The sequence below is a fragment of the Epinephelus moara genome, chromosome 4 (genome assembly GCF_006386435.1).
Source record: "Epinephelus moara isolate mb chromosome 4, YSFRI_EMoa_1.0, whole genome shotgun sequence".
NCBI lineage: Eukaryota > Metazoa > Chordata > Actinopteri > Perciformes > Serranidae > Epinephelus > Epinephelus moara.
The window spans coordinates 22,932,475-22,955,760 of record NC_065509.1 but is presented as its reverse complement, the minus strand read 5'-3'; the positions used below and the strand labels follow the sequence as shown (position 1 = coordinate 22,955,760).

At 42.0% G+C, this 23,286-nt stretch overlaps 2 protein-coding genes across 2 annotated transcripts in view; both read left to right on the top strand.

Moving 5' to 3' along the window:
* The first annotated feature begins 10,427 nt into the window (after positions 1–10,427).
* Positions 10,428–12,067, top strand: LOC126388867 (small integral membrane protein 32-like). The gene is made up of 2 exons (XM_050042206.1): positions 10,428–11,137; positions 11,483–12,067. The coding sequence occupies exon 2, from the start codon at positions 11,517–11,519 to the stop codon at positions 11,856–11,858; it is 342 nt and encodes a 113-aa protein (XP_049898163.1). The 5' UTR covers positions 10,428–11,137; positions 11,483–11,516; the 3' UTR covers positions 11,859–12,067.
* A 4,655-nt stretch (positions 12,068–16,722) lies between these two features.
* The window catches only part of LOC126388554 (protein diaphanous homolog 1-like), a 115,523-nt gene continuing 108,959 nt past the window's right edge, over positions 16,723–23,286 (top strand). The window contains exon 1 of the mRNA XM_050041745.1: positions 16,723–17,539. Coding sequence (XP_049897702.1) covers positions 17,441–17,539 — 99 coding nt within the window. The 5' untranslated portion in view covers positions 16,723–17,440. The remainder of the gene's footprint in view (positions 17,540–23,286) is intronic.

Sequence of the window (23,286 nt, the reverse complement as noted above, 5' to 3'; positions counted from 1 at the left end):
ACATACAAACATAGCAGCTTACCCTTCCTTGTATATTATTAGAAGCTTGAACACACACGTAGGTGGGCTCCTCTCTGCCAGAAATCTGCACACATTACACACTCACTGAGGCATGAATACTCACATATGCACACACGCTCGCACACCAGGCTGTCTGTCATAAGTGCTCACATTTAAACAGTGAATGCTAACTTGTTTGTACACAAATAAAAGCTCACAGTCACATATTAATGGATGCATTATGAGGAGCAGGCTTAAACTCAAAAGTCTCGCTGTAGCTCTAATTCTCACAGATGAGTACGTGTCACTCATTTTTGTACATGCTCACGTGCAGATACAGCTCCCTATTCAAGACATCAATCACCCCCCTGAGTCATCTCATTCTCTCATCACAGTACCTCATTAGATGAAAGCCCTCTGGACGGGACCTCATCAGGACAAACCTCTCAAACAAACTAAAGGACAATTGTGACACATCAAGCTGTCACAATCGTACAATCACAGCCATTCATCACAAAGAATACAACCTTTATTACAATCATAAGAATATCATCTAACATGGTCAAACCTATGTTTTTCTTCTCTGACATGACAGCTTGTAAATAAATTGCAAATCCATAGAGCTGAGACTTTCTTGAGCCCCCATCATTGGTGAAACGCCAATATCTAATTTCTGGAGCAGTCAGAGGGCTAATGGAGTAGTAAGGGGCTATATCATGGGGCTTTCTAAAGAAAAGTCTCGTTGAGTGTTTATCAATTGGTCAAAGCCACGGTGCACCGGTTCAAGATAGATGGAGAGATTGATATGACAACACCCTGACAGGCCCTCCAGGTGGCTCAACCGGTCCTCGAGGCTCTGCTGAGGAATGAGAGTGTACGCAGCCACAAGGGATCTCATAATGGCAAGAGCAGTGCATGAAACTGCACACACGAGATGAATGTGTCAGGTGGGCAATGATCTCGTGGGATGTTTTTCTTCCCCATAAAAATAATCATCACTTTCATTGCAATAAAAAACAAACACAAAAATGCGTATTGTAACAGATGTCATAGTACAGCTTCCAATAGAGCTTGAGCGCTATATTATGTATTTATAGGTTGTAGTGTTTTGCAGAGCAGTTCATGGAGCCTGATTATTAGGAGGTTTGATGCTTCTTGGTGCATAAGGTAGCATAATCAAGCATGCAGTCTTTGACCTGCTGTTTAACCTAATCTAACAGGCAATTAAACTTATTTGAATCCCTTTGTGAATACGCCTGTCTGATTTGCTGCACAACTCCTACCCCGACCATTCGAGGGAATTTTTCTTCATGTTCCTCCAGTAGGATGTATTTTCTCACTGGCATGTTTTCCCATTTTTCCAAATTTGCCACAGCTGAGAGAGATATCAATAAAAAGCAGTGTCTTTCAGGAATAAGTAACTCAATTTTAAAGGTTTACCAAAAAAAAGAAAAGTTACAGGTCAGCAAGAGCCTCCTCAAGGAGGTATGATACGTCACCAGGCGGTGTCAGTGTATAACACCACAGGACAGCGTCAGTTTGATACGCCACTGGATACCAACATAATTTAAGGAGCTGGAAAGCTCCTATAAGGTAGGCAGGAGGAGGGGCAGTGGATGTGTCCAACAAACACTGGACTTTCACCTGTGATGCCGCTGTTCGCTTACCTTCTGAATGTTGAGCCAAACCGTGATGTTTTTTTCTAAACCTAACCACGTGTTTATGTTGCACAAGGAAATAAATGTAAATATGAGGTGTTTTACCAATTCTAGGTGTAAAATGTATGAATGGGATGCTAATTTGTCCTGTAGGGGTCAATGTATTGTCATGGGGTCTGTCAATATATGTAGGAATAATTCATTTAGGGGCATGTGCCGCTAGATGAAGGAGCCCACATAGTTTTTTGACCGCAACCCTGGGTCATGTCAAGTCAGGTGTACGCTGCTCAATGTAATGGTGAAATTTGTACCTTTGAATGGTTTATGGACACAGATTCATGGATGTTTACAAGTTTTTCATTGAAGATTACAGCGGTGAAAAATGAATTATGCATCAAAGAGGAAGAAGTGGACTCTTTGTTTTCCCCTGATGAGCAGCGGTCTGTTAGGTCAGGCAAGTGCATCAATTACTAAGTAGCCTGTCTATGCAGCCCCTCAGTGGTTTTAAGTTTAGGCTTAGCTGTTATACCAATGTTGTTAAGTTTATTTTTAAAAAGACTATTCATCTAACGAGCAGAAACTGTACTGTTCCCATGAAAATGAGAGTATTTTTAAATTGTAACAGGTGTAATTTGACAAGGCATCTCAGAAGATCAACAACAGACACAGGAGGATACCCAGCGCCTCATATGTACACTTAAAAAGTCCATTGACCAAATATTTGATGAGTGACAATGTATTGCTATATCATGTAAACACAGAGGATGCACATTCAGCCATTGTCAGTCCATTAAATGACTCTTGTGGTTATAAACCTCATAGACATGGGTCAGTAGGGGCTTGCCACACACCTACTGGTAGGTTCAGAAGGCCGTTATGGCCCATTCAATAGCCCTTACCAGTTCGCCAGGTTTCACCTTTGCTTTCCTTAGGTTTCGGTGCTAAAACAACATGGTTAGGTTTACAAAATGATCATAATTAGACATAGATTTTGGTTTCTCATAGAACTCAAACCTCAGTCTTCTGGGTGAAAGTCCTGTGTTTGACCCATCTACCAGCCCTCCCCACTTCTGTACATGTGGGCTTTCTCACACATGGAAGACAGACCCATGAAAGCCTTTTCTGGCAGAACGTTCATTTCATGGCCTGATAATGGCTTTCTCAAACTAATAGTGGGTATGCAGGCCCCTAATTAGTGTTACTTATCACCACTGATGACAGCCATTTAATGGCCTGATAACAGCCAGGTTGGCTGGTTTTACTCCGGAAGCCAACTGAATAACGTGAGGAACGTGTACAAAATGAGGAGTATCTGATAGAATATACTTTTCATGGCATGACTCAGTGTATCATCATCATCATCATCATCATCATTGCTTTCAGCATCATTTTGCCTTTGTGTCATAGCATTCATCATCTGTATAATCCAAGGCGTCATCTTCTATTCAGCATTCACATTGCTACAGTACAATCACCAATGTCATCCTCAGCGTTCCCATCATATCTACTTCTGAATCTTTACCTAAGTATCACTGACAGCGCTGAATAATCCATATGATATGCTGCACACGATCGACAACAACATTTACTGGATTGCAAACGCTCTCCCAGTCACTCTGTGTGAGAGCCGTGTGTGAGTATGAGAGGAGAATAAGTGAGGTACAGAGAGGAAGTTATGTTTATACCAACCCCGCCCCTGCTGCTCGTCATATACAGCAACATTTCCCCTCAGTGTATTTATGTACCTACAGCATAGTTTCCCTTTTATGGCCCAGCCATAGCTGTTGCACCACCATTCATCTTCTGACTCACTTTGCCTCTCTCTCCCTTTGTTCTGCTCTGTGTTCTGTTTGTTTTACCTTCACCCTCTCTCACTCCACCCACGCTCCCATTTACTGTTTGTTTCTGTCTTTTTTTAATCTGCTGTTTGTTTCTGTCTGGCTCAGCATCTACAGTATTTTCTGCTCCGTCACTTTATGTTTGTCTCCGTCCTGTTGCTGTTTTCATCTTTTTCTTTTCACGTGATACGTGTCTGTTTGGCTCTTCCTCTTTCTCACACTAGTTCTGTCTGAATCACAGGTGGTCGTGAACTTAGTGACCCTGGAAAACAGATATCACTGAGTAATTAGCCTCTCTCTGTTTTTCTCCTCCTCCTCCTCCTCCTCTTCTCGTCATCACAGACTGAGCCAACAGACAGCAGAACTTCACTGCGTCTTACAGAGAACACTGGTTCTGTTATTTCCCACTTGATCTATTTAGTTTTCCTCCTCCCTCCCCCTTTCTTCTACCTCCTTCTTCCTTCCCACTCTATCCATTTCTTCATGTTTTTGGTGTTTAGGGCCTTTGGGGTGAGTGTCTGTTCTATCACATGGCTACTGGACCAGAGACGTTCCCCATACTCAGACAAGCACCCATTTACCTGGGGCACCCCCTCCCCTCCTTCCCAAGACCTCCTTCACTGATCCTGAACGCTACATTCCCGATATGATTCGCATTTGAAATGCAGATGAAAAAGAAGGAAACAAAGCTAGCTGAGGCTCAGCTTTTTTGCTCCTCTTTTGCTGTGTATTTGCTGTTCTAAAGATCACACTCTGAAATACCCCAGTGGCCCATACTAGCTGAGTCTGCTTTGTTTGCTATTGAGCTGAGAGGCCACTTGACCTGCACTGAGAACTGTGACTGTGCTGTGTACATAGTGAAACAAAAATGTGTGTTTGGGCCTTTACTGCAATAAATGTGAGTGTGGACTTGAGTTACATGACTTGGAATCGAGTCAGACTCAAGTCACAGATTTGATGACTTGAGTGTTATTTATACTTCTGTGTCAAATCAATGCTGTACTCTGTGCTGTAGCCTGATGTGCACCTCCCCAGAAATGTAACTCCAAGTCACGGTGACTCAGACATCCTGTCTATTTTTGTAAGCTGAAACCATTTCCATCAGTGGAAACAAAGCTTTTATTTGCTTTAATTTCACAGATAAGAAACAATAAATTGTGAAGAATATAAAGCCTCCACAAAAATAGCATTTTAAGTCTTGTGCGTGACTTATCCTGGCTTCATACGAGTAGACGAAATCTCCGATCATCACTAGGCTAATTCATACAATGTAAAATGCCGTAAGCTTGTTCTAATAATATTAGCATGTTATATTTGTTCAGAAAACATGGTTAATATAAGACAGTTGTTTTGTCAGTGAACATTGTGAGTTTAAATGGGACCAAATTTTGTAACGTTACCTGTGTTAAATGTTGCTGTTGTTCCTGGCTTCACATGAGTAGAGGAAAAGTCCGATAGCTGCAAGGCTAATTTATACAATGTAAAATGCCATAGGCTTGTGCTAAAAACATTAGCATGTTGTATGTGTAAGGAAAATGTGTCCAGCAAAAGACAAATGCTTTGTCTGTGAATGCTGCGAGTTGCAGTGAAGCCGATTTGTGTACTTGTGTTTGAAATTTCGGCTATTAAGCCATGTTTGATGTGTGTTTTGGGTGTGATTTGAATCAACTACTTTAGACCACTTCACAGAAACCCCCACTGTCCTTGTGACAGAGACACACCACCGCACAAGTATAAATGCTCACAACAGCGTAGGCCACGTGCGTAGGCTATGGCGTAGACTCTGCATAGAGCTGACACACAAGTTTAGATCCCGCTTTAGACTCAACTTGTCAAAATCAAAATAGCCTCACAACTTGACATGACATGGAATACCAATGACTCGTTACTTCACCTGGGCTTGAGCCTTTTGTATTAAATATACTTGATACCTTCCCCCTCTTAAAAAGCGTGCCACAAATCATTTCCCAAATCAACTGAACTAACATTACGTTACTGAGTGCTGGTTGGAAAAAATAATACCAAAGATCATTTGATCATTTGTGTACAAGAGCTACATGATGGTCGGCTTCAATTTACTGCAGTATGTAAAACATGTGAGTCAAAATATGCAACAACTTCCAACTTTGACATCTGCAGTTGCACAAAGAACAGTAAGTCAAGGCTGATGTTAAAATAATTAATGAGCTTATGCTTAGCAAACGTTAGCTTGACAGCCAGGGCCTAAGTAACCTTTGAATTTTTAAATGTAATGTATGTTGTTTAAATGGTATTATATTTGGTGAAGAGCACATAATGGCTTATTTAGGACTAAAAATGTGGCAAACTTTGGCAAAAAATAGTTTCTTTTCATTTTCCTGTATACATGCATTTTTTTTCCAAATATATTTTGGCCCTCAAAATATAATTTAAATGAGTGTATTTTCAATTGCATAGTGGTAGTTCTGTGTACTTGTGTGTTTCACTGATTACATGACAGCTTCTGCTCACTATCCATTCCTCATTTTTACTGCGAGATTAAGTAAATGCCTTTCCTTTAATTCCTCCCTGAGATGAGGAGATGCATTTGATGTTTCTGGCGAGATAATCAAGTGACTAATTGTAGAGCATCTGATTTCTGCCAGTGGGGGCGTTTGATGCGCTGGCAGGGAGAAATCCTATTTTGCCGGGCTGATTTTTCCACGGAGGTTAAAGAGGAGATGGTTTGAAGAGAATGAACACAATTACAGAAAATGAGAGAGGGGAGACGTTTGTGTGTCACATTTCTTTGTTTGTTGACGATTCATGTTGGAAATCAGTCGGACAGAAAATGGAATTGTATTGACATTAGAGATAAAGGAGTCCAAGCTGCTTGTGTAGCCATTGGTGATCGTATTGTCTGTGCTGTGTGATTTGTGTGTGTGTTTTGAACTGATTAGGGGCATGTGTTAGCTTGTGTTGGAGTGTATTGTCTGTGTGTATGTGTGACTGCACATGTTCTTTCTCCTTCTCTGTCTCTGCTAAGTGTGTGGTAGTGTGTGTATGGCTGCTTTAGGTTTATACATGTTAAATGTCTCCTGTAGGTGTGTTTATGTGCGCACACATGCAGGAGCAGTGGTCCCATAATCCGTCTCTCTCTGTTTTTTGTGTGTTTTAGTCTAGAGAGTCTGTCAGGGAATATTGCTGTTATCAGATTCTACTTTACACTTTGTGTATATGTGTGTCTTTTTGGTGCATTTGTCTTAGCAAGCAAGTGGGGACGGTTTTATTATTTAAAAATATTCATCATTAATGATTTTGGAGCCTTGGAAGCATCAGGGGTTTTTTTTGCATGTCTGCTGGTGAAGCAGTGAAAAGCAGAGATGGATAGACTCTGTAGACAATATATTTGGGTGGCTGTTGGACTCCTAACAGTGCGGCGAATGACTCCACTGCACTGTGGAGCTCATGCTGAGGAAAGCAACAAAACAATATTACTCTTTCATGAAGCAAAAATAAACAAAACTCAGTAGACTCGAGCAATTTGGCTCAAAAGGATTAGCAATAATGGCTGAGGAAAGCACTGCTGTGAGTGCAAATTACCATAGCTTTTGTTTGTGCTCTTTACTTCACCCTCACTTGACATGGCGTAATTTGAGGTGACTGGAACTTAATGGTGTAAAACAATGGCAGAAGGCTCTTAGGGAAGATTTTCAAAATGTTGATCCGTTCCCTCGTGGAAATAATGAAGAATAAGAGTAATGAAATAACAACCCTTGAGCAAAGCCAATTCTCCAGTTAGCTGACAGTGCAGAGGAGTGTGTATCATTGTGTGTGTTTTATCAGTGTGGATGTGTGTAAATGAGAGAAAGAGAGAGTGGCTGGTATGTGTAGGCTACACATACTTAATCCCTGTTGACTTGCGTGGCCCTGCCATTTTGCTTTGGTTATGTCTCATCAGCAGGAACATTAAGCTTCTTTGAAGCACTTCTCCGTGTCTTTTTTTTTTTTTCATCCTTTAAAATAACATTATTAAACTCTCAAGAAGAAATCCCACAACTTTTAGTTTTCTTGTTTATCTACATTTTGAGCTCTTGGTGCTTCGCGGATGAGTTGTCTTTTTTTCCTCCTTCCTTTTTATGGATTAAAAGGATTAAGACACAGAAAGAGATGGAGAAAAGGGCGGAGAGAGAGAGAGAGGAGGAGGGAAGAAAGAGACATGACGAGAAGTGGGAGAAATGGACCACACAATAAAATAGGGAATAAGAGACATTAGGGAATAAGGGAGATGGAGACGACTCGAAAAGGGATGCAGAAGGTGAAGGAGTTTAATAAAACAGCCAGTTATGTACAGAGTTTATGATGTGTTCCCTATCTGTTTGTGCAGGGCCAGCCCTGAGCGATAGAAGCAGTTACTAAGGGACCCCTGGTCTCTTGTTTTTTTTAATAAGCAAGACAATAAAAATTCAACCTATTAAATGAAAACTGTCACATTTGTGCCATTTTTGTCAACAAATAGTAGTCCATGTGATGTTAATGTTGTCATCCATCCATGTCCACGAGGGTCAGCATGGACCCCTGTGAGGACATCCATGTGCAGCCCATTTTTTGTGACTCCACCACTGTATACAGTAAGCAAACTGACTGCACATGCTCCAGTCTCTTGCTCCACACTCCAGTCCTGTCCAAAACACTGCCCTCAAGCCAACCACAGCTGCCTTGCCACCATAAAGTTAGTTTTAGCAGCAGACCTTCAATGCATAAAGTTTGTCCGAGCCATAAGTAAATAATTTACTGTACCCTACAAAACAAGCACTCCCAGGATTCTGTGGTTAAAAAAAATGATGTAGTAGTGATGTAGTAATGATGAAGTAAAATAAATTATATTTGGATCTCAGTTTAAGAGGACCATTCATTGGGTTTGGTGGTAATGGACAAAAATTGTTTTTATTGTAATCTATTTAAAGGTAGTGTTGCTGCTGATCGGTCCCACTTTAGTCCTCACAAGCTTATTTGTACATAACGTCTGCTGGAACTTTACAATACACAAGTTGGTTCAGTGCCATCTGAAGCAGCAGCACATTATAGTGAGAGCAGCTCCCAAACTGTGTCCTGCTTTGGGCCCCCATAAGCCTAGGGCCGTCCCTGTCCCTGTGTTTGTTTGTGCATGTATGATGCAAACACATAGAAGGTGAGAGGTCAGTGTTTTGTGAGACATGATGCTTGACAGTGTCAAGGAGCTTTAGGGGAACTTGTTTGAGGCCCATAATGAATCTCTATCGTGGTGGAGAATTACAATTCGGCATTCCTAATCAAAATTCCACTGTCATGGGCTACAGCTAATGAGCAAATCCTGATAACTCTGACAATTAGTCACAGAGCGAGGCATCAATCGACATATACATCATGGTATATCACAACCCTTCCATCTCTCTCCCTCTTTATTTTCCTTTCCTATCGAAACCACGTCTCTTGACAATGATGTGACAGGGTGTAGGTCTTGAAATAGGGGGGTTGGGTGCACCAGCAGCAAATTGTGAGCATTGAACACTTCATTTCCTGCATTTTAGTTATTTTTTCATGCACCAATTTGTGACTTTTCTGCATCGATTTATGGTGTAAATGTCTTTAATCTTGTCTACTACTTTCATGTTTTTATTGGATGGGACAAATGCACATGTTGTAAATGTTGAAGGGTACATGTCCTCCTGTGTCCCTCCCAAAATCTACACATATGATGATAGGTGAGTTAGATCTGCTACCAACATCGCTGTGGAGTTTTGCGTCTATAACGTTGATCACCACTCAAAGGCACAGATTTTGGTAAAATGGGTCAGACTTCCTTTGTGTGTCTTTGGATTTGTGTGTGTGTGTGTGAGAGAGAGTGTGTGATGGGGATGAGGATAGCAGCAAGCCCATAGCGAAGCAGTGCCACATCCAAAAAAGCAATAATAAACAGTAATCTCCTTAGCCGTCACAATTATTAATGTCCCTCCACGTATGTAAACAAGGCTTCAGGCTGTATTTAGATTTCCCATGTGACACACACTCTCTACCAAACTCTGGCCCACTGTAATCCTCTTTATTGTCGAATACAGTTGATGTGGGACACCAGGACACCGCTAGGTGTTTTTGTCTGATATTTGTAGACTAGTTTGCCTCAAACTTTTTATTGTCTGTCAGTGCATATGTGCATGTTGCGTTAAAGTTTGCAATTTGGGGATGGTTTATGGTTCTGCTGCAGTGTGTGTGTGAACCCCCCTCTGTCCTTGCTCTCCATGCCTGCCAACCATCCTATTGTGACAGAACAGGTGCAGATGAATATGAAACAGTTTGGCAGAGCTTTTAAGGTCCGGCCCTTTGTATGCACGCTTATGTCCGAAGCACCATGTAAGAGTAAACCCGCTCCCAATTTCCACTTCTACCACCTTCTTCTCAGTGTCTGGTCCAGATGTCAAATCTGTGTCACAGCAGAGACACACACATTTATGTTCTAAATGAGCAGACAAGGTCATGTGAGATGCAGATTCATGTGAGATGCAGATGCAAGAGCAGTTTTGTTGCTCTTTAAGTCTTTCCAAGAGGAAATGGGCTGCCGGATGAGTCAGGCACTAAGACTCAGACAAAGGACTACCTGGTCGACCTTTTCTAAAATGCAATCACCCCTCTGAGTTCTTACACACACTCACCAATCTCACCCCAGTGTGACACATTCCCCATGCTGAACCAGAAATGGCTCTGATTCAACTTTGTCTCATCACTTTGAAAATATTGTGAGGGGTACTGTAGATAGATAGATAGATAGATAGATAGATAGATAGATAGATAGATAGATAGATATGGTGTCTCTCTCTTTACAGTACCACACATCCACATTTCCCTGTCTGGTGACGTGCCTCCAGCGCCCTCCTTCCCCTCTCCTGGTCTGCAATCCTCTTTCTCTCCTCTCTCCCCACTCTCTGTCACACACACACAAAACCCAGGGCGAAGATGGGAAGCTGTTCACGACCCGGTGTGCTGCTGTGTTTTGTCCTTCATTAATCTCTCCTTTCGTCTCATTTTTAGCCATACTGGATCGATAATCCCATAAGGGCAGACCTTCGGTAGCTTCTATCTGACACGTATCGACCCTTTACTGGATAAAATAACAAGCGAGGGGCTGGAAAAGCGGGGGATCCGACTTGCCCTTCCTCTGCGCCCCTGTGCGCACAAGCAAAAGGAGATCTTGTTGAAGCCTGCTGCGCAAGCCTGCTCCCCAAGACGCGCAAGAGGACGTGAATGCGCACCGGCGATCGCCGCTGAACTTCGCCACCTCTGACAGACCCTTGAGTAATTTGGATATCGCTACAGTATAGCCCGTCGCAATCTGTGCTTAAACATACGCGTGGCAGGACGATTTTGGATTTAAACGCCAACAAGTGGAATTGGAAATGGGCTCTTTCACCGGGACCCTGATCTGCGCTGACACGTGGATTTGATCAGTTTAATGTTGCGGGAGACGCGGCGTTCATATCCCACTACATATGGTCAGTGGGTGCAGGTTTGAAGCCACCGACCCGCCGCTTCTCCACAGCGCGTCCTCGGCGGGGCTGGAGCGGACAGAGCTGGGGACGCTGAGGAATGCGGAGCCGGGATTTTGTCTTTTCCAGCTCACCTGCGGAACTCTTCGCAGCGCAAACCAAAGTAAGTAATTTCCTCACAAGGTCCTGTGGTCTTTCGAGGAATCTGTACTTAACAGTGATTCCATCTTACTTTGTATTGTATTAAATATCACTTATGGCATCACTGTGACTCTATTTGTACATACAGTGCAGATTATATTTGTCACTGGATGTTTATCAGTGACCTTGTCAGACATGGAGGTATTTTGTCTGCAATGGGATGGCTGGTTTTTGTTATCCTCCTATCCTAACAGGCTGTTCCCAAATTTATCACACATTCTTTGTTGGTACATCAGAGATAGGACAGACTGTACAAACACGGGGTCAGTAGGCTACATAAGATTCTCCTTGTCTTTATATCTTCCAGCTGATCGACGCAGCCGGTGAGCACGCGTGGCGCCATGCTGAGACAGATCCTCCTCAACTCCACCGACACCCCAGACTTCGACCTGGTGCTCATGGCCCAGTCCTCCACGCACGCCCCCTCCTCCCTGAACGCCTCCCACGGCGGTTCGGTGAGCGTGGCCGCTCTCCTGAGACCCACCACGGGGCGAGGGGGAGGAGGGCTCCGGGAGGGCGAGCTCCACAAACCGGACCTGATCACCTACATAGTCATGTGCCTACTGCTCTTCTTATTGGTGCTGCTCATTGTGTTCTTCATCAACTGCCAGCTCCGGAACTCTTTCTTCGCCTCCATGCCATATGACAGGTCGCTGAGAGAGGCCCGGACCTCCTACAAGTAGGCTAGACCCCCAGGACAAATCTCTGGGACTATGGGTCTTTAGTGAGACTCTTGTGGGGATTTAAAGGGACGGTTCACGCTAAAATAAAAAATACATATTTTTCCTCTCACCTGTAGTGCTATTTATCAGTCTATTCTGTTTTGGTGTGACTTGCCAGTGTTGGAGATATCAGCTCTAGAGATGTCTTCCTCCTCTTGGATATAATAGAACTAGATGGCACTCGACTTGTGGTGCTCAAAGCAACAAAAAAATATACTTGGAAAAACTCAACAGCAATGTCTCATACCAGAAATCATGACCTGGCTACTCAAGATAATCCACAGACCTTGGTGTGAGCAGTTTCATACAGGAACTATTTTATTTCTAACTGACTACACTTGCCAACCGTATCACTGCGCAGAAGGAAGTGTGCATCTACTCATGGACGAGAGGCTTGTGCTTGTGACAGCCTGAGATGTAATCAATAATGGTGTCCTTTTCAGCCTGGCTGTAACATTAGGTAGCTCAGTGGTCCTATGAGCTAACAGTAGCACGCTTGACGGTTGACGGGTGTAGTTTGGTAGACAGAAAATAGTACCTACATGAAAAAATGACTACACCTGTCAACCATCAAGCGTGCTACTGCCAGCTCAGCTAGGACCACTGAGCTAGCTAGTGTAACATCTCAGCCAAGGACGCCATTATTGATTACATCTCAGGCTGTCAATAGCACAAGCCTCTTGTCTATGAGTAAATGCACATTTCCATCTGTGCAGTGATACTTTTGGCAGGTGTAGTTAGTTAGAAAGAAAATAGTTCCTATTTGAAACTGCTCACACCGAGGTCTGTGGATTATCTCAAGTAACCAGGTCCTGATTTTTGGAAAGAGACATTGCTGCTGAGCTTTTCAAGTGTATGTTTTAGTGCTTTGAGCACCACAAGCCGAGTGCCATCTAGTTCCATTATATCCATGAGAAGGCAGACATCACCACAACCAATATCTCCAACACTCAGCAGCTCACTCTTAAACAATCTAGACTGATAAAAAAGCACTACAGGTAAGAGCAAAAATATGTCTTTTTGATTTGGTGTGAACTGTCCCTTTAAGGACTAACTGGTCACCCCTGAACTGCTGCTGCACGCACTGGACTCACAAAGTTGTTGCCTTGGACACATTGGAAGGCCTAAATAACCTAGAATCCCCACGCCTAACATGAGTAGTCAGGGCCCCGATTAGACCAAATGTTGCCCACACGTTTCACTCTAAGGCCCACAGCCCCATCCCCCCAAAATAGCACTTCAGACCATGGGGTACCATTAAGAAGATGAATGGTATGTATGGGCCCACTGCAGGTGGAAAAAAGATAACCGTATAACTCCTGGTCAATTTGGTGACTCATGTATTTTCTGGTAATGAATGAATAAAATGTGAAGCCATCCATCATCCCCTGCAACCCCCATGTGGTCCCCGTGCTGCACTTTGGAAACAAATTGTTCATTCCTTTACAGTATACTCCCGAGCTTGTATTAATTCATCTAGCTGCTTATAAATTTGACCTGGAGCCTGCAGTTTAGGTTCACAAATTCACAGTATTCGACACTGGCCCTGACAAGATTAATCTGTTTTTTTTCTCATGGAAATGTGACTTATGGTAACATAGAAAGAGTCTACAGTAGATTGTATATAAAATATTTTGTATGACTGTAACTTAACTGTCTTGTCTTGTGAACTGATGCAATCAACACAAAATTCCCATCCTTTTGTCCATTGTAAAAATGCTGATTAAATTACAAACCGTAGGCCTATATCGTCACATAAAGATATTCAAATGTACTTTGAAGTGGCAGTCTCTTCGTCTATGCATCTGTTTATGAATGGCTGAAGATGATGCTGCAGCTGCTGGGTGTGAGGGGCCGACTGTTAATCATTTCATACGTCCGTGGAGGTGTTTTCACGAGTGCCATAGGGCTGCTAGCCTTATCGTGCACTTTCACTTTTAATTAACCTCTCCCCCTGCAATTTATAGCGCCAATATCCCGGAGAATGAAGACTTGAGGCTGAAGTTTATGATGAGACCTGCGCGATAAACCACACTATTGTCGGTTTCAGTGCCACCGGTGATGCGCAAATCCTCTCCAATCTTGTTGTTAGAAAACATCTCTCACATACCAAGACAGCTAGATGAGCCTATCTCTGTAATCCTGTGCCCGTGTGTGTGTATGTGTGGTCGTGTGTGCGCACAGGTTTGTGTACGTCACAGAGGTAAGAGAAACACTGCATTCCAAGTGTTGGGCATTATACAAAAACGCAGTAATTATTACCGTGCGTAATCATAATCTTATTTGAATCTGAGAAGCACTGATATAATGCATTGCAAGCAGGGGGGCAGAAGGCCACCTCTCTGTGGTGCTGAACTTAAAATGACCGACCAACTAGCCTACATGCTTTTTTTGGGAAGACAATCAGCTAAGAATTGGGTCGATTTAGTCAGCATATTCAGAACAATTTGCTGCAGTTGTCTCTAATGTTCCTCCACTCAGTGCAAATTGCATCTGTGAATGCAAAGAAATCATTTTAGAGAACAATATAAAATAGGCTACTGCACCTCAATCGCTTCCAAGGTGCACATTAACTTTGCTGTACATGCTGTGTTAGCACTGGTGACACTGCAGCGCCTGTCACCACTTGGTGGCGCCCCAAGTCCGATTATTTGTTTGCACAATATGTTTACAGTACAAAATGGCCAAGTGCCAAAGCCACACATGTTGAAACTTCACCTTTACAACACCTGACTGAAATGAAGCAACATCCCCTGGTATTGTTAGATCCATAAGTAGAGAGAGGTTACTAATGGTGACCTTCATTATAAACTAATAATCATTGTAACATTCGCGCCAGTGAGATCTTGCTCAGCTACATCAGCTGAATTCCTTTGCAGATAGCTGAGATAAGATTAATTGCCTGTGTGATATTGAGGTGAGGGCAATCTTAGATGTCTGAATAGAGGTTTTCCGGTTAATCTTACATCTGAACTTAAGAGTCAAGGAGACACACATTTGTGTCACTGAGAGAGAGATGACTTTTGTAATGTGGTAAGGTTACAGCAGATACACTGGCGAGGGCTGAAGGAGAGATCACACTCCAGGGGTCTTTAACTACAGGCAGTACATTCTCTCTTATAGAGATATAGCTCTATGTGACATGAATAAAATAACAGGGAGAAATAGAATATATTCTTCAATTTGCCCGATGAAACCCTGCCTCTCTCAAACTGATTTATTGCAGAACTGTAAAACTACTTGACTATTTCCAGTATGAACTACTGGTTTAAGTTCTGTGGGATGCCAGAGGTTACTGCTGAACTCAAACATCTGTGATTTAAGTTATTACCTTGATAACTCCACAGTACAGTGGTACCCATGAATGGATTATGAGACAATGGGCCCTTTGGCAGAGATATGCACAAGGCCCCATCGCCATACAAGCAAGACACAGACTGTGTGATGGTTTTGCCTCTTTTTTTACTGTTCTTTTATCGTTGTAGTCTTTATGCATAATTTGTGGTTCTGTGTCTCTTTGTGGTAATTTTGTTTCATTTTTGATTGTTTGTGTCTCTTTGTAGTCATTTTGTGTCTCTGTGTGGTAATTTTGTCTCTTTTTTTGGTAATGTTGTATTTCTTTGTGAGGCAAAACAAGACAGCTTTATTATTATAGCATTTTTCATACACAGGGCAATTCAAAGTGCTTCGCAGAGCAATGAAATATAAAACATAATAAAGGAAACAGATTTACAGAATAAGATTAAAGAGAAAAGAGAAAATAATTACTAAATTATTTACAATTAAACAACACAATAACAAAAAGCAGACAAGTGGAGCAAAGATGAAAACATTTTTTTTTAAATCGAGTTTAAAAATAAGTTTGCAGTCATTACAGGATGGAGTCAGTCTAAAGAAAGGAATGTTTTTAGCTTTGACTTAAAAATGGTTATTCCAGGTTTGTGCTGCATGATAACAAAACGTTGCTTCACCATGTTTTGCTCTAACTTTTGGGGCGGTCAGTAGGCCGGCCCTAGATGCCCTAAGGGTCCTATAGGTTCATATGTCACAAGCATGTCAAAGATATATTTGGGCGCTGAGCCACAGAGTAATTTATACATAAGCAGCAAATTTTTTTAAAATCAATTCTGAGTGACAGGTAGCCAGTATAAGGATTTTAGAACTGGAGTAATGTTGTCATATCTCCTAGTTTTTGTCAGGACCCTAGCAGTCTCATTCTGAATAAGTTAAAGAGTAGGCTATGTCTATAGTAATTTTGTGTGTCTTTGTAGGCATTTTGAGTCTCTTCTTGGTCACTACCTTTTAATTTAAGTGACATTTTGCAGGTGAAGGCCAGTGGAGGCCCTTACGCTTTGGGCCCCTGGATGTGTACCCAGTAGGCGCATTCAGTAATCCATCCATGGTGGTACCTACCAGCAGCTGTCAAACTTGGAAACAAGCTGTTTTAATATTCTGGTAACTGGCCTGTGCTGCCTGCTGGTGGTGGGTTAATCTACTACATTGCTCATTTGACTTTTGAATTGACCGTGGGTGTGTTTTATTCTTGGATTTTAGATTCTAGATTAAGACACAGTACATTGTTACATCATTTCCTGTGCAGCTGTAAACATAGGTCATGAATGGTGATGCCATGGAAACACAAATTGGACAACTTCTACAGCATAACTGAGCAGTTAGGTTATATTTCATTAAAATATATTACACTTATTTGTTTGATCCCTGGTCCCACAGCTCTGTGCAGTCATGGAAAAACTGCCAGCTAAATCCTCTCAGGCTCTCAGGTGTAGCTGCAGAGCGCAGGCTCCTCCCCAACCAGCTCTGACCGGACTGTCAGAAGAACAGGAAGACTCCTCCAGCGCTAGAGACGTTAGTCGCTTCCCCCTGTCATTCAGGGGTTAAAAAGTTAACCAAACTTGTAAGCAGTCATGGAAACTAATTTGGGATACACGGTCGGGCCAAGTCATCCGTAATACCAACTCGTCGCCCGTGTTGTAGTCGCTTTAACAACTCGTGGAAGTGGAAAGAGCGGAGTTTTTTTCTTTCCTGAGACTTTACCTACTGTAGTCAGACGAGCTAGCCTAGCAAGCTAACGGTTAGCTTAGTTAGTATCGCATACTTTCGGGACTTGAAATACACATTGTTTAAATCTTCGGCTTGTGTTACATGTGGATGCTGGTGGAATAAGTCCTCATTTGTGTTTTACAAACGCAACAGGTTGGTTTTGTACTTTTCGACCCGAGGAGTTGGGGCTGTGCTTTGAATTTCCCTCCTTCAGTGATACAGACAGGCGGCTTAGCTAGGGGCTCGTTCGGTGTAACAGTTGGCTCTCTACCAAATCATTAGCACCGTTGTGCTAATTGTTGCTAAGTTAGCCAGGGTACTAGCATAGGCCCAGGGGAATTAACTGTTTGCTTTTTCGCAAAGTCAGGAAACACCGACGGGAGAAACATTTGCTTTGTTTTTTCACGTTTGAGTACGGGGAGATTAAAGACACACGGGTTTATTTTGACACCCAATTCAAGGGAACGGATTACGCTATAAATATGGATCCAAACACGGGGAACTCTGCCTCAGCTGCTGGTCCCAAGAAGGACAAGAAATCAAAGAAGAGCATTGAGGATGGAGATGGGAAAAAGAAATTTGTGAGTATCCCACAGGTTGAACTAGATATTTATGATCTTGCCCCTAACTTCACAGATTCCTCTGTTTCAAGTGATGCTACAAAGCAACAAACTCATCCTACCTGTATTTACTGTGATCCAATGTTGTGCAGCTGTCAACAGAGCTTGAAATGTTTGGATTTATGATTTAGGTCAAAGTAAGAGTCAACATATGAGGAAGTAGGTGGTTCTCCAACTCTTTGTACTGTGCAATAAACCTTAAGTAATGCAGTCCTCACAAATTGCAACATGTCAACAAATGACTCACAGGTTTTTTATTTTCCAACAACATTTATAAAACTATAAAGACATCCAGTTATACAGTAACACTCACACTTGATTGTAATGTGTACAAAGAAGACTGCCTGTATTTTAAACGCTATACTAGAATTGTGTCAAATGAATGACCTAACTTTTTATGGTAAGGTGTGGCATTGGCACGTTGAGTTTTCTCAAGGTGACTTAATTTTGATGACATCATGTGGTGTCTACCTGGCTGTGTCTGCTGCAGCATGTGTGAGTCAATGTGGTGTCCTGATGGGAGCAGAGCCGTAAGCCGTCACCAGTAGTTATGCCTGTCATCAGCCAGTACAAACTCTTGCGTAACATAACCCCTTGGCCCTGTCTAGCAGCAGGTGGAAACTGATATTGTACACACTGACAAACGGTAACCATAGAGGATGCACAGAAGAGAAGACACATCTGGTCACTAAGTAAACACTTCGAATACACACACAAACACACTTATTGTCACAGAGTTTTCAGGTCCTCTATTGGTCCCCTCTTGTTTAACCAGCAAGATGATTTATATCCCGCTGAACACAAACTGTTTCTTACAACACACATTTACATACCGAACACTTTGTTCAGGAATTTTGTGAGGAATTCTCTCATGTAGATAGTACCACCAGGGCATGAACCCAATGGCATGTATGCCAAGTAGTAGCAGTAGGAGGTTGTAGGTGGGTCTTTGTTACCAGCATGGTTTAGATGACAGGACACAGTCAGTGAAGTAGAGTGGTAGTAGCAGTATAAAAGCTGTCCTTGCTGTACTGTAAATGGCTCTTTCAGCCTTTGAAAACACATTCATGAATGTTGTCATTGATTTATTGATACATAATGATTCTGAATATTTGAAATTGTTTTTCTGAACACTCATTTACCGCAGTATCGATACACCAGAACCAGCTAGGTTTTCTTGCTCTCTCTTTGGTAATGTTTATTACAGTAATTCTGCTGTTCTCTGCTACTAACCAAGAAAAGAAAAGCTGTTGCTGTAGTTAGCATTTAATAAAACATTTAAATGTATGCCCTCATTATCAGTTTTCCCAGTGGAATCTAAAACAACATTGGATCGAATTGAAGTATTGGATCGAAGTAAGAAATTTTAGTGAAGTGACAGCACTAGTAGGTGGTCTTTGTCACTGGCATGATTTTAATGACATGACACAATATGGCTGCACAATATATGCAAAAAAAAAAAATCATACTGCGATCATTTTGACAGATATTGTGATTGCGATATCTTGCATTTAATTTTCACAGAAAAAAATGATGATGATGTGATTTTTGCTTTGGTCGCTACCAAACAAGCATTTACCCTTACGTCTGGAATATGAATTGTAGGCCGTGGCATCTCTGCAGCACCACAATGCTTCATTTATAATGGATTTTTGTGACAAATTTTGCCACATCAAAAAATTGCAGCTCCTGTGATTTGGATATTGCACTTGGCCAGATTACGATTTCGGTAATATTTGGAATAAGTGTGAAGCCCTAAGACACAGTCAGCTGTCCATGTTGTATTATAAAGGTATGCTCTAGTTTTTTTAGCTTTTGAAAACAGAGAGATAGAAGTGGATGAAAATGAGGGAAGTATTTGATAAATGGCATATTTTTGCAGCACAGCTATTGTACGCAGGTTTAGGTAGGGCTATAAGCAAATATTAGTCACAGACAGAAATCAATTGTGCAGTGTCCTTAGATAACACTGCGTACACAAGTTTGTGTTGGAGCGTCATTCAACCAGATGGTGTGAGTGCATGCCTGTGTGTGCGGCCAGACTGCCCACCTTACACAGAGCTGTGCCCTTGACTTCAGTTCACTGCTAACTCTGAAATTCGAACCCATTCTGGCAGGATTTTTATTACACCACAGGCAGGGTTCAGAAAGAGGTTAAGTGGTGTAGAATTATTTGTGATGTACTTGTTCGACAGTGTGACATTGCCTCTCTCAAGTCTCAACTACCTTGTCTGTGGTATTAACGTTTCTTGTCTGTGGCATTAAATCATCTATGACTTCATCACTCTGCTTTTGCTTCTTCTCAGACATACCAGTGATAATAACAAGATGAGATATACGACTACGATCTGTGTATTGTCTCCAGCCAGCCTTGTAATCGGTCTACCAAGCCAGAGTCATTCTTGTGTGAAAGTCTCTCAGTTGGGCTGTCTGGGACTGAATGAAGCAGTGTGGGTGGGTTATTCAGTTTAAGTCATCATTTGTTTTTCTAGACATGTTCACTATTTTTGGACGACTCTGAGATGGGATTGTTGATTTTTTTTTTTCTACAGTGTGTTGTTGGAATAATGCCAAGGACATCAACTAGGTTTTGCATTAAGAACAATGCTATGGTTGTTTGCAGCATGAAGATTTTAGGATAGATGGACATTTTTGTACTTTTGTTTTCAATCACCAAATACATGGCTTTAGGTTCAGCTGCCCAATCACCATTCAGCACTTGAAATGTTGCTTAACCCCAACATCAACCCCTGTAATGTTTACTACAGTTCTACCCCACAAAACCATACTTTATTGATGTAATGCTCCCCTGCAGTGTGTAAGCATGCCTGTAAGCTTGCCCTGAGCACATGTGAGTCCTTGTGTGTGTGTGTGTGTCCCAATTCACACACTGTTTTTGTTTGTTTGACACATGTAACCTTCACAGGAATGCCTAACAGGATTCGCTGTGCTTACAGGTACCCCTGCAACTGAGCATGATCCATGTATTTTGTTGAGAGCCAAAAACAGGTCATTTTAGCCGTGCTCCCAGAAGCGCTATCTGTGTTCTTCAGGCCCAGAGAGAAAGGATCAGCATCACCGAATGCTGTTGACATAAACAGGCTGGCTCAACCCAGCAGGCAGCCACAGTGTGGATTAGCCAGGGATCACTGCCTTGGACAGTTGTTTGGGATACAAGGTGAGTTGTAGATCACAGATTTAGGCTCTGGGACATCTTGTTGAGCTTGGCAGGTTAGCTTTTTTTTTTTTTTTCCTAGGTGAAAGGTTTGCTGAATTCTCTCAAGCACAAGTCGACTTTTTTATAAGGTCCTGATAGTGTTGTCAGAATACTGGGCTTTTAAACTTTGATACAATACCTTGGAAAATATTCATATTCAATACCATTTTCAGTACCACTGGGAAAAATTGACATTGAAGGCATAAAATTAACTTTTTTTTGAAAGATGAATATAACAAAGCTGTAGCATGACATCATTGGCTTTTCTTTTCTTTTCTTGGTTTGTAGCGGAGAACAGTACAGTGACTGCAGAAAACATTAACAGTAAGAGAGAGCGAGAAACTACAGCTGGTACTGGTGTATTGATGGAAAATGAGTGTTGAAAACCATTTCAAATAATCACAATCAATATGTGATGATACATTGATACTTAGGCATGTTGTAAACATGTTTCTTTTTGGCCTTTTAGGGCATTTCTCGCAGAGCTTCACTGATACCATGGGTTACACTTTGAGCCAGAATTATAATCAGAGATTTGAGGTTGTGTCAGAGGATGGTTTGCATTACCTAAGATCGCAGTCCAGTTGGAAAAAAATGCTGCCAATTATGACAGTATGTCATTTGTAACTTCTTGTATAACTTAAAGCATTAAAACAAACAAGCATGCAGGGGCACCCACCAGCTCACCTGGCAGAGCGGGCACCCCATGTATCTAGGCTGTGTCCTTGCCCCAGCAGCCATGGGGTCAACTCCCCTCTTTGTGCACCCATTTCACACTAGACTTTCCAGTCTAATAAAAGGCAAAAATGCCAAAAATAATCTTTAGAATACAGACATGCAGATGCAAATTAAACTTTTTCCTGGAACTGGAAGAAAACCAGTTGTAGCTGATGTCAAACAGAAAACCCTGAAGCAAGTTGCAAAGCAGCGCATACTTTTCTCTATAGTTGAATATTCACAGAGTTGGAAAATATGCGACTTGCTCATGCATGCGACCTGAACCTACCAGATGGATTACTTCTGTCATGTTAAGTGATTAAAGATTAAATTAAAGTCATCTGACTTTTCTGTGACAGTAATGATGTGTATATTGTGAATGCAGACGTAAATGCATTAAGAATTGCTTTATAATTGGATTGTAGCACCCTGAATCTAAATCAAATTGTCAAGTGCATACCGATTCCCGGATGAGTGTCTTGATACAAAACCTGTCACGTTATATTGCGGTATTGATCATTTGCTCCACAGTTCAACTGAAGCAATGCATTTGTGTTGCAGCTTCTGAGGAAAACCACAACACACTCAAGCAATATCAGTCACGACAAGAACAACCAAAAAAAACTCAAATTATGAGGCAGTTTTTTCTCTCTGTGTTTGTCTGACTTATATGCAGCCTTGTATCTGGGGATGGTGCCCAAGTCGTTGCCAGTGGGCACGTGTTTAGGTGTTGAACGCAGGTTAAAGTGTTGGTGTTTATCATGATTAATAGCAAGGATAAGTGCTCCTTCCTTCAAGCATAAAATGTCGTGCCTGCATGTGCCTTTGTGCAGCAGTGCACCTACTTCCTGGGGGAACCACCTCAGCAAATGCTTAATTTAAGGCCATGAATTAAGCCAGTCAGGTCACAACTCTTCAGTCACAGTCTGACTCAAGAAGTCTGAGTCAAGTAGAGAAGTTAAAAATTTGCTTTGGTGCACAGTTGGTCTCTTTTGCCCTCTTTTCTTCTTATGTGTGTCTGCACTAGTCCTCCAACACACAAACACACCTAAGCACACACAGACACACAGTTTCCTGTTCTCTGCATCTCAGGGGAAGAAGAGCATACTGTGAGCTGAAGAATAGGATGACTGAGTGCCAGCGTGAAACTGGAGTGGTTAATGGACGGCCAGTGGCAGGGGCCTCTTGGCTCAGAGTGAACGGGAGTATTTTAGAGAGCAAGGCTGAGCAAAGGAAAGCAAGTGAGCCCTCAATGAGCAGGGACAGGGGGAGACGGAGAGGGAGGGGGAGAAAAGAGGGGAGTGTGGCAGTTGCAAAAAAGTGTGAAAGAAACTAGTAAATTGAAATGCAGGTAAGGAGATTAAGGAAGGTAGAAAATGTGCTTGAGTGGTGGTGCAGTCAATGATAATAGCAAGTTACAGTTGGCGTGATGGGTAAGGAAAGCTAAAATAACTGAATTGAGTCTAAAAACACAGTTTATGTGTGCGTTTCTATGGTTGAATCATTCAAGCCTGTTGTCAAAGATAACAATCTTGGTATGACATATCTGATGAGATGTGAACAGATGTGCATCATGAGTGAAAGTCTGCCATTCTGATTCAACATGGTTTCTATAAACTGCTAAAGAGACACATGCTAGATTAACATGCAGAGACTGTCTTCTTAGATACTTCGGAATTGATTTCTGGTGGCAGTTTTAAATACCCAGCTCACAGCTGTTGTTATTCACTCTCAAGTTAGACTAATATGCTGTTCAGGCATCTCTGAATAGATG

Excerpts from the sequence above, each read along its gene's own strand:
- LOC126388867 (XM_050042206.1), top strand. The coding sequence starts at position 11,517 with ATGCTGAGACAGATCCTCCTCAACTCCACCGACACCCCAGACTTCGAC.